General features: G+C 63.6%; 1 protein-coding gene across 1 annotated transcript; it reads right to left on the bottom strand.

Annotated features, from left to right (window-relative positions):
* Positions 1-398: 398 nt before the first annotated feature.
* On the bottom strand, positions 399-14666 carry SRRM2 (serine/arginine repetitive matrix 2). The gene is given in 14 exon segments (XM_074998369.1): positions 399-1096; positions 1844-2113; positions 2702-7783; positions 7785-8422; positions 8678-8849; positions 9323-9412; positions 9776-9826; positions 10273-10305; positions 10461-10523; positions 11649-11726; positions 12006-12176; positions 12750-12860; positions 13328-13603; positions 14595-14666. Coding segments are annotated over 13 exon segments (7008 nt in total). The 5' UTR covers positions 13567-13603; positions 14595-14666; the 3' UTR covers positions 399-1086.
* Between the last annotated feature and the right edge of the window lie 979 nt (positions 14667-15645).

Below are 15645 nucleotides of genomic sequence, written 5' to 3' on the forward strand. Positions count from 1 at the left end.
CAGAGAGGACGCTCTAGGGAAGCATCTCGCACAGGGACCCCGGGTTTGTCTTGCCAACCCTGGAGCACCCGGGGGGGCAACTAAAGGGTAACAGCAACAAGACAGGAGAGTGTGTGAGTGAGTGTGCGCCAGATCACATGCGTATGGTGAGGGTTGGTGGCTACCTGTGTATTACCAATAAATGCAGCGTTCCGCCCTCTCCCCCAGAAGACCCAACGCAGTACTTCTCAGTGCAACCAGAGGGCTGGCGCAGGAGCAAAGGAGCAGCCCATGGGGCAGGAGCCATGGGGCCGGCGTGGGAAGGAGGGGGCAGGCCGGGGGGTCAGCACAGGAGCGTAGGGGCAGCCCATGGGGGGCAGCCCGTGGGGCCGGCGCGGGAAGGAGGGAGAGGCGGCAGCCGCTGCATTTCGTTGTTTATTTCACAGAAAAGTTTCCTTGCTGTACAGATTAAAAAAATTAAACGCTTTTAAGAAACGTGAAGAAACTTCTCCCCCCCCGGCCGCCTGTCGATTTCGGGGTTCTCAGCCCCTCGCTGCCTCGTGGGGGGAGCCCTGACAGCACCACACACTGCCTCTGCTGCCACCCCCCACTGCTCCAGGTACCAATCCCCCACATGCTCCTCACAGCCCACAGCGCTGCCCCCCCAGAACTCGGGAGCGCTCACCTCCCCCCAGCGTCCGCACAGGGAACCGGTGAGCCCCACGAGGCACTGCCCCCCATTTCATCACCAGGGCACTCCTCACCCCTTTGAGCACAACGGGAGCCGTCTCCCCCCAAGTGTGGGGCTGTGGCTGAAGAGGGGTGATGGGAACCCCAGAGGCTGGGCGGCTCCCTCAGTACCAGCACGCGGGGGAGGGGGGCTCGGGCCCCCCCGACTGAGAAACCCGAAACCGAGCGGCCCGGCCCCCCCATTGTGCCCCCCTCCCCCCGTCTGAAAACACAGAAGTTTTGTGGGTTCCTAGCGGGAGAATTCACAGAAGAGAAACGGAAACGCTCACGGGACCGAGGCGGCGACTCGCCCTTGCTGCTACCACCCGGGGAGCCGGCGGAGGGCCGGCAGCAGCGGCTGCTGGAGGCACCCACGTTCTATGGGGACCTGAGGAGTAGAGCGGAGGGAGCAGTTAGGGGGCTCCTGGGGAGGCCCACAGGCCCGAAGGGGGCAGCCCCACGGGCCCATCTCCCCCCCACAACCCCGCGGGAGGCCCTCGTACCGGGAGGCTCGGCGGCGGGCGGTGCGGGGGGGGCTGGGCGTTTCCTGCCTGCGCTTGCGGCCTGGCGAGCGGCTGCTGGGCTGTCGGCTTCGCTCACAGGGGGTGTCGCTGGGGGGCGCCGGGTAAGGGAGAGTAAGTGGGGGCCCCACATCTGACCCCCAGGCCCCCGCCCAACCTTCTCCCCTGCCCCTCCTCCCCCCAACCTGTGGGGCTGGGGCCCGGCCAATGCGGCCCATGCCTACCTGTGCCGATCCCGTGGGGCTGGGGGGGGGGTCCGGGGGTGAGGGCGGCCGCCGCTCGGCCGGGGAGTAGCTGAGAGAGCGCGAGTCACGCAGGGAGTCGATGGGCTTCCGGGGGGCTCCGGGCGCTGTGGGGCAGAGGCAGCCCAGGTGAGACCAGTGCATTCGGAGTGGGACGTGGGCAGGGACCCAGGCATCCAGGCCAGCAGCGCCCACCGTGAGCCCCTCCCCCACCAGGGCAGGGACCCAGGCATCCAGGCCAGCAACGCCCACGGTGAGCCCCTCCCCCCACCAGGGCAGGGACCCAGGCATCCAGGCCAGCAACGCCCACGGTGAGCCCCTCCCCCCACCAGGGCAGGGACCCAGGCGTCCGGGCCAATGCCCTGTACTTACCGCTTCTGCTCGGGAGAGGACTTCTTGGAAGGGGCCTTGGGCTGGGGCCCTGGTTTGAGAGAGGCTGATGAGGAGGACGACGAGGAGGAGGACGAAGATGAGGATGAAGAGGACGACGAGGAAGAGGAGGAGGAGGATGAAGAGGAAGAGGACGACGAAGAGGAGCTGCTGCTGCTGGAGCTGCTGGAGCTTCGTGAACGGCGTTTCCGCTTGGTCACCTCCAGGGGGCGCCCCTCACGGGCCGGCTCCTTCGGCACCAGGCTGGGGGGCCTGCGGGCAGGGGCCACATCAAAACCGGGGCGGGGGGTGCCGAGCACAGAGGCGGCAGGGGATGGGACCGGAGGGAGGCTGGGCCGTGCTGGAAGGGTGAGAAGTGAAGGCTGGGGGCCATGCCGGGGTGAAGTGCCCCACAGGAGGGGGAGACGGGGGGGGCTGTGCTGGGGGAGGACGGGGCACAGTGTCTTGGGAAGGGGGGCGGGGGCGGGGGCGGGATGGGACAGGACAGGACAGGACGCAGCATTCCAGCAGAGGGAGGGCTGGTGGGGGGGGCCGTGCCAGGGGAGGACTGGACGGGATGGGACAGGACGGGGACACAGCGTCCCGGGGAGGGGGGCTGTGCCAGGGAGGACGGGATGGGGCGCAGCGTCCCGGGGAGGGAGGGCCAGAGGGGCCGTGCCGGGGGGGACGGGACGGGGCGCAGCGTCCCGGGGAGGGAGGGCCAGAGGGGCCGTGCCGGGGGGGACGGGACGGGGCGCAGCGTCCCGGGGAGGGAGGGCCAGAGGGGCCGTGCTGGGGGGCGGGAGGAGGGGGAGGCCATAGTTGGGGGCACGGGTAGGGGGGAAGCCGCCAAGAACTCACTCTTTCTGCACCATCTCCAGGTCAGGCCCCTTGCTCCCCGGGGAGGGCTGGCTGGACTCAGAGGAGCTGGAGCTGGAGTCGGAAGAGGACGAGGACGAGGAGGACGAGGACGACGAGGAGGAGGAGGAGGACGAGGACGAAGAGGAGGAGGAGGTGGACGACGAAGAGGAGCTCCGCTTCTCTTTGGAAGGGATGCGGGGGGGCATCGACGGCAGTGACCCCAGCGGCTTGGGAGCCACACTCTGGGCCTTGTCAGACAGCTCCTCGGACCCCTCCAGGGCTGGTGGCTCCGATTTCACCTTGGGTCCTTCCCCATCTTCTTCCTGGGGGGGCAGGAGTGGGGCGGACAGGGGGCTGGGCACCTTGTGGGAGGAGGAGGAAGATCTGACCTTCTCTGGCCCCTGGGCTGGGGGGAGGCGGCCGGCAGGTGGGGAACCCCCGGCTGCCGCAGGACAAGAGTTCCTCGCTGCCCCCAGGGGCCCCTCTGGCCGCAGGGAGTGGCTCGTGGGAGGAGGGGAACGGGCCTTCCTGGCTCGGGGGGAGGCCTCAGCCGGCGCTGGGGGGGAGCGGGAGGGGCTGCGCCGGGCGGGCACCCCCCCTGGGGGCGATGTCTTCTCCATGCTGGCTTTGCCCGGCGCCGCTCTGTCAGCCGCCCCCACTTTGGGGTACTTCTCCAGCACCGGCGGGGAGCGGGAGCGCCTCCCTGCCCGCTTGGGCGAGGCCGAGCAGGAGCGGGTGCGGGCTGGCGAGGCCTTCGCCTGGCCGCGGGAGACGTCCAGCTGGGGCGGGGAGCGGGAGCGGCCCCGGCGGGGCGAGGACGGCGAGCGTTCCTGGCGGCGGGAGAGGCGCGAGGTGGAGCGGGAGCGGCTCCGGCCAGGTGACGAGATGGAGCGATCCCGCCGCAGGGAGCTTCTGGACTTGCCTCGTCTGGAGATGGACCGGGACCGGGACCTCCTGGGCGACGACCCTGACCGCCCTCGCCGCAGGGAGGAGCGTGACTTGCCCCTTCGGGAGGGGGAGCCAGACTGGCCCCGCCTCCCTGAGCCCTGGGGTCTCTCCAGAGACGACCCAGAGCAGCTGCTGCTGGGAGAGGCCCCCGGCTTCTCTCGACGCCTCGGGGATGAGCCAGACCGGCGCCTTGGAGAGGAGCTGCACTTCTCTCGCAGTCGTAGGGACGAGCCGGAGGTGGTGTACCTTGCAGGAGACCTGGATTTCTCTCGAGATCTCAGAGATGAGCCACAATTGCCATACCTGGGGGGTGAGCGCGACTTCTCCCGGGGCCTAGGGGGGGAGCGCGACTTCTCCCGGGGCCTGGGGGGAGAGCGCGACTTCTCCCGGGGCCTGGGGGGGGAGCGCGACTTCTCCCGGGGCCTGGGGGGGGAGCGCGACTTCTCCCGGGGCCTGGGGGGGGAGCGCGACTTCTCCCGGGGCCTGGGCGGGGAGCGCGACTTCTCCCGGGGCCTGGGCGGGGAGCGCGACTTCTCCCGGGGCCTGGGCGGGGAGCGCGACTTCTCCCGGGGCCTGGGCGGGGAGCGCGACTTCTCCCGGGGCCTGGGCGGGGAGCGCGACTTCTCCCGGGGCCTGGGCGGGGAGCGCGACTTCTCCCGGGGCCTGGGCGGGGAGCGCGACTTCTCCCGGGGCCTGGGCGGGGAGCGCGACCTGCTGCATCTCAGAGGCGATCGGGAGATCTCTGCATGCTCTGGAGAAGACTCTGAGCTGCTCAGTGGCGTTCTGGATTTCTCTGCAATACCAGGAGACACCCCTAATCTGCTCCTTCCCGGGGATGCTCTAGATTTGTCTTTTGCTTCAGGAGAGATCGGTTTGGCCTGCGGTGCTGAAACCCTCACTGGCTCTTTAGCTTCTGGGGAAGCTCCAGGCCTGCTGTGTTTTGAAACTGCTCCAAGTTTGCTTCCCGACCCTGGAGATGACCCCGATCGTCTGCGTCTTTGGGGGGAACTGGGTTTGCCTTTCAGCATCATCGCTGGCACAGATCCGCTCAGCAAGGGAGGGGATGCAGATTTTGCCTGCTCTGCAGAGGGACTGCTCATGGGTGGTGATGGGGATTTCTTTGTCACTTCTGGAAAAGATCCAGATCGGCTCTGCCGTGGCTGGGGAGATCTGGATTTTTCTTTCATTCCTGGAGAAGCAGCAGGCTTAGCACATCTCGGAGGTGATCTGGATTTCTTTTTTGGCTCTGAAGGGGATCCGGATTGGCTTTGTTGAGGGAACAGTGAACTAGATTTGTCATTTAGTTCTGAAGAGGATCCAGACCTGACCATCATGGTCGGAGATTGGGACTTCTTTGTTTTTTCTGGAGAGGATCCAGACCTGACCGTAGTGGGTGGAGACCTGGACTTCTTTGCCGTTTCTGGAGAGGATCCAGACCTGACCATCGTGGTCGGAGATTGGGACTTCTTTGTTTTTTCTGGAGAGGATCCAGACCTGACCATCGTGGGTGGAGACCTGGGTTTCTTTGCCGTTTCTGGAGAGGATCCAGACCTGACCGTTGTGGGTGGAGACCTGGACTTCTTTGCCATTTCTGGAGAGGATCCAGACCTGACCGTTGTGGGTGGAGACCCGGACTTCTTTGCCGTTTCTGGAGAGGATCCAGACCTGACCATCGTGGGTGGAGACCCGGACTTCTTTGCCGTTTCTGGAGAGGATCCAGACCTGACCGTCGTGGGTGGAGACCTGGACTTCTTGCTCTTTTCTGGAGAAGATCCAGATCTGGTCATCGTAGGTGGAGATCTAGATTTCTTCATTGGTTCTGGAGAGGATTCAGACTGGCTGCATTTCAGCAGCAAACTTGATTTCTCTTCCACCACTGGAAAAGGCCCAGCACCACTGAGTCTCGGGGATGTCTTAGACAAGTTCTTCAGTTCTGGAAAAGTTTCAGATCTGTTTCTTCCTGGAGAAGATCTAGATTTTTCTTCCACTGCTGGTGAAATTCCAGACCTACCTTGCCTTGCAGGAGAACTGGATTTTTTTTTCAGTTCAGGAGATGATGTTGATTTCTTTTTCAGTTCAGGAGAGAAAACAGACCTGCCTCTGGCAGGAGGAGATACTGATTTCTTTTTCAGTTCAGGAGAGGAACTAGACCCACCTCTGGCAGGAGGAGATACCGATTTATTTTTCAAAAGTTTTGGAGAGGATCGAGATCTGCTTCGTCTTGGGGGTGATTTAGATTTCTCTCTCACTGCTGGAGATAATCCAGATCTGCTTCGTTTTGGGGGCGATCTAGATTTTGCTCTCACTGATAGAGATGATCCAGATCTACTTCGTCTTGGGGGGGACCTCGATTTCACTCTCTCTGCTGGAGATGAACCAGATCTACTTCGTCTTGGGGGTGACCTAGATTTCTCTCTCATTGCTGGAGATAATCCAGATTTACTTCGTCTTCGGGGTGATATAGATTTTTCTCTCACCACTGGAAATAATCCAGACTTACTTCGTCTTGGGGGTGATCTAGATTTCTCTCTCACCGCTGGAGATAATCCAGACCTACTTCGTCTTGGGGGTGATCTAGATTTTGCTCTCACCGCTGGAGATGATCCAGATCTACGTCGTCTTGGGGGTGATTTAGATTTCCCTCTCACCACTGGAGACAATCCTGATCTACTTCGTCTTGGGGGTGATCTAGATTTCTCTCTCACCACAGATGACGATCCAGATCTGCTTCGCCTCACTGGTGACCTAGATTTCTCTTTCACCACTGGAGATGATCCAGATCGGCTTCGTCTCAGGGGTGACACAGATTTCTCTCTTGCTGCTGTAGAATATCCAGATTGACCTCTCATGGGTGGTGATCTGGATTTCTTCTTCACCACTATAGAGGACCTAGACCTGCTTCGTCTCAGAGGCGATCTAGTTTTCTTTTTCACCACTGTAGAAGACCTAGACCTGCTGCGTCTCAGAGGCGATCTAGTTTTCTTTTTCACCACTGTAGAGGACCTCGACCTGCTGCGTCTCAGAGACGATCTGGATTTTTTCTTCAAAGCTGGTGAAGATCCAGACCTGCTTCGTCTCAGGGGTGATCTAGATTTCTTCTTCAATGTTTGCAAGGACCGAGACCTGCTTCGTCTCCGTGGTGATCTGGATTTTTTTCTCACCAGCGGAGAAGATCCAGATCTTCTTCGTCTTGGTGGTGATCTGGATTTCTTCTTCACTTCTGGAGATGATCCAGACTGGCTTCTTCTAGTCAGTGATCTAGATTTCTTTTTGGAGGCTGGAGACAGTCCAGATCTCCTCCTCCTCCTCCGGGGTGGTGATCTGGATTTCTTTTTTAGCACTGGTGATGACCCTGATCGGCTCCTCCGAGCAGATGATCTGGATTTCCTTTTTGGACGAGGGGATGAACCAGAGCGGCTCCTCCTGGGTGACGATCTGGATTTCTTCTGTGCCCGCGGGGATGATGTGGAGCGGCTGCGTCTCGACACTTTCCTGGATTTCTGCTTCACTTCTGGGGATGAGTCTGATCGGCTCCTCCTCAAGAGCAACCTGGATTTCCTCCTTTGCTCAACAGATGACCCAGAACGGCTTCTCCTGGCTGAGATCAGAGATTTTTCCCGCCTGGGAGAGGACCCTGACCTGCCTCGCCGAGGTGGGGTTCTGGACCGGGATCTGCCTCGCCGGGGCGGGGTTCTGGACCGGGATCTGCCTCGCCGGGGCGGGGTTCTGGACCGGGACCTGCCTCGCCGGGGCGGGGTTCTGGACCGGGACCTGCCTCGCCGGGGCGGGGTTCTGGACCGGGACCTGCCTCGCCGGGGCGGGGTTCTGGACCGGGACCTGCCTCGCCGGGGCGGGGTTCTAGATCGACCCCTCCTTGTGTTCCTGCTCCTAGACCAGGCAGGCCTTTGGGGCGTCCTAGAGCGGGACCACCCTCTTCGCTGAGGGCTGCGTGACCTCCCTCTCCTCTGAGGCGTGCGGGATTTACCCCACCTCGGTGGAGTACGGGACCGGGACCGTCCCCATCTCTGGGGGCTTCGTGACCTGCCTCTCCATTGTGGGCTGCGGGATCGAGACCGGCCCCGTCTCTGAGGTGTGCGTGAGCGGGCCCCTCGGCGAGGCGGGGTGCGGGAGCGCCCTCCCCGGCGGGGTGGGGGTGCGGGAGCGCTCCCTGCGAGAAGGGGGTGTCCGGGAGCGTGACTTGGCATCTCTTTTGGAGAGGGAACGGGTTTTGGTACTCTTGGCCGGGGTGCTGGATCGTTCACGCCGGGATGAGGGCTTTGCAGCAGCCTTGGCAGGGTGGGATGACTCTGGGGAAGAACTGGAGCGGTTCCGGCGATGGGAGGCTCTTGATTTCTCCTGCCTGCTTGGGGCCGGCTTATCGCGCTCAGGAGATGAGGAGGAAGAGTCTTCATCGCTCTCAGAGGCTGAGCGGGACAGCCGAGAGGAGGGGACTTTCCGGGATGTTCCCAGAGCAGAAGAGGCAGCCACTAGGGACGGGCTCTTGGTGCGATCAGATGCTGTTTTCTTGGAAGGCGGGGAGGAGGAATGAGGGGATTTGGTCTCCTTGGAGGGTGGCCGCTTGTGGCCGGATGAGGTCCTCTCTCGAGCTGGCTCAGGGGATGGGGAGCGGCGTTGGGGGCGGGGCTCACGCTCCAAGGTGGGACTGGATTTGCGCTCTGCGTGCCGGGAGCGATCCTTGTCCTTCTGCTTCCCCTCAGAGACAGGAGATGGGGAAGAGGAACGCTGGCGGGGGGAGCGCCGAGATGACGGTTTCTACAGGAGGGGGAGAGAGCTGCTATTGCTTGGACTCCAACCGCCACTCCACACCAACCCCCTTCTCTTCCTTGCCCCAAGCAGAGACAGAACCAGGAGTCCTGGCTCCCACTGCCCCCACTTCAACTCCCTGAGCTAGAGATATAACACGGGAGTCCTGGCTCCCAGTGCCCCCACTCTAACCCACCAGACCCCCCTCTCCTCCCTAGTTGGGACAGAACACAGAGGTCCTGACTCCTAGCTGCCACCGCTCACCTCTCGCTTATCTCGACTCTCCCGGGGGCTGCGGTTGAGCTCAGGGGAAGCTGAACGATCTCTCTTGGGGGCCTCCTTCGGGGCGCCCTCGGGCTCAGCCCTGCTTCGCGGCAAAGCTGCGGGGGTCACACTGCGCCGCGATGTCCGTTTCTGGGCAGCAATACTCCGGGACCTGGGATGCAGCACAAGAGGAAAATCAAAGATGAGAACTAGCACCACCACCCTCTGCTCCAGGGCTCCCACCCTATATACCCCTTTCCAGTTGTCTTTTGTCTTGTCTAGCCCCGGTTTCCACCTCCCTTACAAACGACTGGCTTACCAAATCCAACCTACCGCCACAGGTATCCCCGCCAGCATCCCCAGCGGCCAATCCTCTCATCTGAGCCACGCAATCGCACAGTAATACCACAAAAATATAAACATTGCGCGTTTATCTCAACACAACACCCACAGTTGTACAAGCCCCTCAGGATCTGTACAAACGGGCTTGGCTGGTGGTTTTCCCATCACCCCCGTTTCAGTTAGTTATCTAGCAGAGCTGACGTACCCATGGGGACACCCCGCATGCCCCCAGAGGTTCACTTCCCCCCTGCCATTTGAGAACCGCTGCTCGAGATGTTACGCCCCACGCCGGTCACAGCATACCTGCTCCGCGAGCTGTCTGAGGAGGAAGAAGAGTCCGGAGAGGAGGAGCGACCTCTGCGGCCCTTGTGAGATGCCGATTCACTGGTGGACCTGACAGTAGGCAGTTGGTTAAAGGCAATACCACTGCACTAGGGGATGTGCAAGATGGGACACACAGGCAACGGAGTGGGCCAGAAGTGGGGATCAGAGGGACCGTGACTGGTGCAGGCAGCAGAGCCGCATAGAGCACTGCCCGGGGAACATCAGGAAGGAATCCCAGCAGCGCAGATGAGCCTAAGGGGAGAAGAGGGGCCTCCCCAGTGTGGGCTGGGGGGCACAGGTTGCGGGGGACTGGCCCCAGAGGCACAGGGAAGGGGACTGGCAGGGGCTGGGATAGCAGGAAGGAGGGGGCTGGCCGTGGTGCGCTCAGGTTGGCATGCAGGCCTCACTGTAAGCCGCACGCTGGACTCTCACCTTTTCCGTTTCTTCTCCTTGGCTTTGTGTTTGCTCTTGGGACTGGGAGACCTGACGTGAGTAACAGGAACCGTTGGGCAACGAGACACACCCACAGCCAGTACCCCCGCTTCCCTCCCCTGAGGGCAGGCCAGGGCTGGCATAGCTGGGAAACCCCCGCCTCTGCAGTGGTCCCCCACGGGGAGAGGCTGGGGCTGGAGGAGCTGGGAGCAGCCCCGCCCCCCGATGTACCCCCCGCTGGGATTTGCCAGGGCTAGAGTAGCTGAGCCAGGAGAGGCTGCGAGTCCCGCCCCGCCCCGCCCCCACCCCCCCACACCTCCCTCCCTCACAGAGACAGTGTGGGGCTAGAGTAGCTGGGAGTCGGTCTCCCCAGCCCAGCAGCATCCCCTGCTGGCACAGGCTGGGGCAGGAGTAACTGCCCCCCGCCCTCCCTGCACAGCAGCTAAGACAAGACGGGGCTGCCAGTTTCTATAAGAAAAGCCAATGCAGATGCTCACCTGTGTTTCCTCTTTTTAGAGTCTGATTCTGACCTGGGCAAAGAACACAGAATCGGGGATCACCACAGCCCTTGGGCACCACTCGCTCCCAGCTAACAGACCCAGGGGGCTGTGCCCCCACCCAGCAGGATTGCAGCTAGCACCCCAGAGAGAAAAGCCCCATCTCCCGCAGCCAGTCCATCGCGCACCTGTGCTTTTTCTTCTTGGAGCTCTTCTTCCTCTCCCGTCGAGAGGGGGATCTGCTCTCTGACCTGCAGGGGAGCACAGCTGGAGTCCAACCCAGTTGGAAACCCCGAAAGATGTCCAGAAGTCCTGGCTCCCCACTTACTCCCACTGCCCTCCCCGAGCCAAGCAGAGCACCCAGGAGTCCTGGCTCCCAAGCCGCGCTCCTGCTCTAACCACTAGAGCGCTTACACAGACACAGCATCTCCGCAGAGGCATCACACGTTGCCTGAGTGCCAGCAGGAGTCACACAATTCACACTGCGCGTGGCCCATGTGTGGTGGAGGGGCTCGAGGGACTCAGGGTATGGGCGGAGGACACACAGCTGGGGTAGAGGTTTGGATGCAGAGCAGGTGAGGGCTCCAGTTGACAGAGTGGGCTTTGGGGTAGAGCTGAGGTTAGCAGTGCTCAGGGCTGGGGCAGGGAGGGTTGAGACAGGGGGAGGAGGCTGCACTGGGGACTGGGTGCCTGTCCCCCGCCACAGCAGGTCTGAGCGGAACCAGGATGCCACAGCCAGGTCAGGGGAGGGTCACAATGACAGGTCTGAGTCAGGTCTGCGCAGGCACCTGCACAGCACTCAATAGGCAGCTGGGCAGTTGCAGAGCTCAGCAAGAATGGAGTGCCAGCCCCCCGCTGCCCTCCTGGAGCCAGGCAGAGTATCCCAGAGTCCTGGCTCCAGCCCACCCCACCCCCCCGGCTCGAACCACCAGCCCCCGCTGCCCTCCCTGAGCTGGGCAGAGAACCCAGGAGTCCTGGCTCCAGCCCCTGCCCCCGCCCCTAACCGCCAGCCCCCGCTGCCCTCCCAGAGCCAGGCAGAGAACCCCGGGGTCCTGGCTCCAGCCCCACCCGGCTCTAACCACCAGCCCCTGCTGCCCTCCTGGAGCCAGGCAGAGTATCCCGGAGTCCTGGCTCCAGCCCACGCCCCCCCGGCCCCAGCTCTAACCACCAGCCCCGCTGCTCTCCCGGAGCAAGGCAGAGAACCCCAGAGTCCTGGCTCCAGCCCCCCGCCCCTGGCTCTAACTGCCAGCCCCCACTGCCCTCCAGGAGCCAGGCAGAGAACCCCGGAGTCCTTGCTCCAGCCCCCCTAGCTCTAACCACCAGCCCCCATTGCCCTCCAGGAGCCAGGCAGAGAACCCAAGAGTCCTGGTATTTACCTGCCTCTGTCTTTCTTCTTTTTCTTTTTTTTCTGCTTGGGGGATGGAGAGCGGGAACTACTGGATTCCCGGAGCAGGCTGGGAACACACAGCACACACGTGAAAGGGGCCGTCTTGCCAGGTCCTGTCCCCTCCACTCCCCCAAGTCCTGGGGCCACCAACAGAGAACAGGGCCACAGACCAGGCCAGACAGAAGAGCATCCACCCTCCCTCCAGCAAGGAGCAGTGTTGCACCTACACACAGCATCCCTCCACCTCCAGCGAGGGGAGGCCCCCCTCCACACACACACACAGCCCACCCCCAGCGAGGGGGCACCTCCCTCTCAAACCCCCCCACCCCCCGCACAGAGGCAGCACCTGTACTGCTTCTGCTCCTGCTGCTTGGCAGCCGCGGCCGCAGCCTCCTTCGCCCTGCGGTTGGGGTCGAACGAGCTCCCATCTACGTAATTCTCGCTGATGCCGAAAGCCGCCCGCAGCCGCTCGTTCTTCTTCTCGTTGGCCTCGGCCAGCTGGTGTGTCTCTGTGACGCTGGGCAGTGGAAGGGGGGCAGTGAGGGTGAGCACGACCTGGCACCCAGGGTGAACTAGCAGGGGCTGTGGGTTGGGGGCAACACAGGCCTGTGGCACAGGGACAAAATCGGGGGCCGGTCAGGACACCCCTCAGGCCCGTGGCACAGGAAGGGCCAGGATTGGGGGGCGGGGGGGCAGTCAGGACACCCCTCAGGCCCGTGGCACAGGAAGGGCCAGGATTGGGGGGGCAGTCAGGACACCCCTCAGGCCTGTGGCACAGGAAGGGCCGGGATTTGGGGGCGGGAGCAGTCAGGAGAACCCTCAGGCCCGTGGCACAGGAAGGGCCAGGATTGGGGCCAGAGGCAGTCAGGACACCCCTCAGGCCCATGGCACAGGAAGGGCTGAGATCGGGGGGCCGGTCAGGACACCCCTCAGGCCCGTGGCACAGGAAGGGCCAGGATCGGGGGGCCGGTCAGGACACCCCTCAGGCCCGTGGCACAGGAAGGGCCAGGATCGGGGGGCCAGTCTGGCTGGCTGTGCCAGTGGAGGCAGATGGGGGCATCCTCCCACAGGGCATTCATAGGGAACTTACGCTGGCTTCTGCTCCGCCTGCTGCTCCCCCTCCTTTCCCAGCGCCACGTCCTTCTCCAGCAGCATAAGCCGGAAGGTGGCCACCTTTTCCTGGATCTCGCCCTCGGCGTAGCTGGAGAGAGCAGCAGCTGAGTCGGGGCGCTGGGGGCACTTGGGCTAGGCTGGCCGGTGCCAGCTCTCCCGTTCTCCAGTCGCTCCCCGGAAACCAGGGCTGCAGCATTCCCCACCAGCCCCGTGCCTCCGAGGGAGGGAAAGGGCCCTGGCAGCCTCCCCACTGCCACTGCCTCACCACCCCAGCCCAGGGGTGGACCCGTAGCCAGGGCCAGGCAACACCCTTCCTCCAGCCCCCTGTAGGCCCCCAACTAGTCCTGCCTCCCATCCCAGCCCCAATGTGTGCCCCCAAAGATCCTGCTTCCCCTCCCCATGCCCAATGTGCCCCACAACTCCCATGACACCCCCACCCTGCAGTATGCCCCCATACAACCACCTTCCTTCCCCACCTCCTTGCATCCCATCACACCCCACCCCACCCCTACGCCGCCAGCCCGAGGCGTCACACAAGCACCCCCAGACACATACCCCTGTTCCTCCATGAGCTCGGCCAGCTCTAGGCATTTCAGCTCCACCTTGCGCTTCCGCTCATGGTCCAGGATCTCCTGGTTGGGCTTCTTGACCAGAGACGACTCCAGTTTCCTGAGCTCCTCCTCCGACTTGTAGTCGGTTCGCTCCTTCTTGTGCCGCACGGCTGAGAGGTTGCGCTGCACGTAGCCGTTGGTGCCGCTGCCCCGGGGAGTGGGAAGCCCTATCCCATTGTACATGGCGCCGCCAGGCTAGCACCGCCGGTGCCTCCGAGCCCTGTGGGGAGAAAGGAGATGTCAGAAGACTAGAAGCAAGGCTGTGATTTGCCCCACACATTACACTCAAGACTGGGCACTGCTCCCCTTTCAGAGAGTCCAGATGTCCTACGCTCCAGGGCCCAAGCAAGGTACCTGCGGGCACCAAACAAAAACCCTGGCTACTAATGCTCTTACTTTCAAGAGAACGAGATACAGCTAGAACCAAGTTAGCAAAGAGACGAGAGTGGGGCTCTGAGGAACTGGGGCAGTCAGTGTTGGGGAGGTGCAGAGAGGAAGTGAGGCTAACAAAGACAGGAATGTTGGGAAAAAATGTGGCCTAAGGATCCGCTACGGTGAGGGGCTTACAGAACTCAACACAACGTTTCAGGGCAACAACCCCAGGAAAAGGATCTGTGCCTCAGCGTCACCTCCACATTGGAGGCTGGAGTTTCTGCGCTGCCCCCGTGTCAGACCCACACCTCCTTCTGCACCGCACCCACCAGCCCCCACCTCCACCCCCCAAGCTCTTCCTCCCCTGCTCTGACCCCAGCCCCTCTTCTGCCCCACCCCGCCCCGCCCCACCCCCTCCTATGCCCCTCCCCCTCCTCCAACCCACACCTCTACCCCCCACCCGAGCCCCTCCTACATCCTGCACCGGCCCCACACTTCCAACCTGCCAGACCCCGCCCCATCGCCCTCCCACCCCCATCGCCAGCCCCCGCCCCATCCCCCCACTTTGCCCCCCCCACCTCGCCAGCCCGCGCCCCATCCCCCCACCTTGCCGCCCCCTCACCCCATCCCCCTCCCGCCTCATCCCTCCACCCAGCAGGCCCCGCCGACCCCCCTCCCGCCCCACACCTCCACCTCGCCAGCCCCCTCCCCACACCTGCCTCCCCGTTCTCCTACCCTGCCCCCACGATCCCCCGCCTGCCCCCACCCCTCCCCCACGCACCCCGCCTCAGCCCCCCCGGCCCCTCCCCCCCGGCCGCGCGCGGCGCTGCGCCACTCACGGAGCCAGGCCGCTCGCTCGCGCCGCGCCGCCGCCTCGGCCTGGGCCTGACTCCGAGCCAGAAGCGCCCCCGCCCCCGCCAGCACCGCCCGCCGCGGGGCACCACGGGAAACGCAGTCCACAGGGCCGCCCTGCGCTGCGCAAGGCCACGGGAGCGCCGGCCCGGGGGACTACGACGCCCAGCATGCACAGCGCGCGCCACGTCACCAGCCGCCATTTTATAAGCCAGGCCGTTAGGCCGCGAGGCACGATGGGAGTAGTAGTCCTGATAGGCGGATAGGCCGCAACAACCACGTCGGCTACGGGACGGACGGAACAACAACGCCCATGGGGCACCGCGGCAAGCGCACGGCGGGCTGGGACTTGCAATACGCATTACAGGGCAAAGGGCGCGAGGGCCTAGCGGGACTATGGTTCCCATGAGGCGCAGCGGCAGACGCATAGCCCTCTGGGATAGGAAGGGGGGAAAAAAGGAGGGAGCACCACGACCCGCTTGCCCCGCGCCCACAGAACGCCGCCATTTTGTACACTCGACGGCAGGGGGCTCCGCGCATACTGGGCGATGTAGTCCGGCCAGCCACGACCGGGGCTGCCGAGACGGCCGCTCCCATGAGCCCACGCGGGGGCGCAAGGCCTGCTGGGACACCCCGCGCCCCGAGCAACAGAGAGCTCACGGTGCGGTGAAGACTACAATTCCCGGCGCGCACTGCGCCGCCGCCGACGCCATTTTGAAGGCGGAGGGGGCGGGACTTCGACCCGCAGGGCTTGCCGGGAAATGAAGAGTGGGGAGGGGGGCCGAGCCGCGGGGACTACAACTCCCATGAAGCACCGGGGCTGCAGCTCCCTTAGGCTGAGGCCGCAGGCTGTTCTGCCCTGGGCTCGGTTATTGTAGGGTCGCCTATAACGCCTGTGATGGCAGGGCGGGTGTTGTTCTGTTAGGGTGTCTCTCTCTCTCTCTCTCACACACACACACACACACACACACAATATTTCCTTCCAGCTGTCCCTGCCCGGTGCAGCGGCTCCGTTCCCGCAGACGAGCTCCGCACCAA

Source organism: Carettochelys insculpta, chromosome 6 (assembly GCF_033958435.1).
Source record: "Carettochelys insculpta isolate YL-2023 chromosome 6, ASM3395843v1, whole genome shotgun sequence".
Classification (NCBI taxonomy): domain Eukaryota; kingdom Metazoa; phylum Chordata; order Testudines; family Carettochelyidae; genus Carettochelys; species Carettochelys insculpta.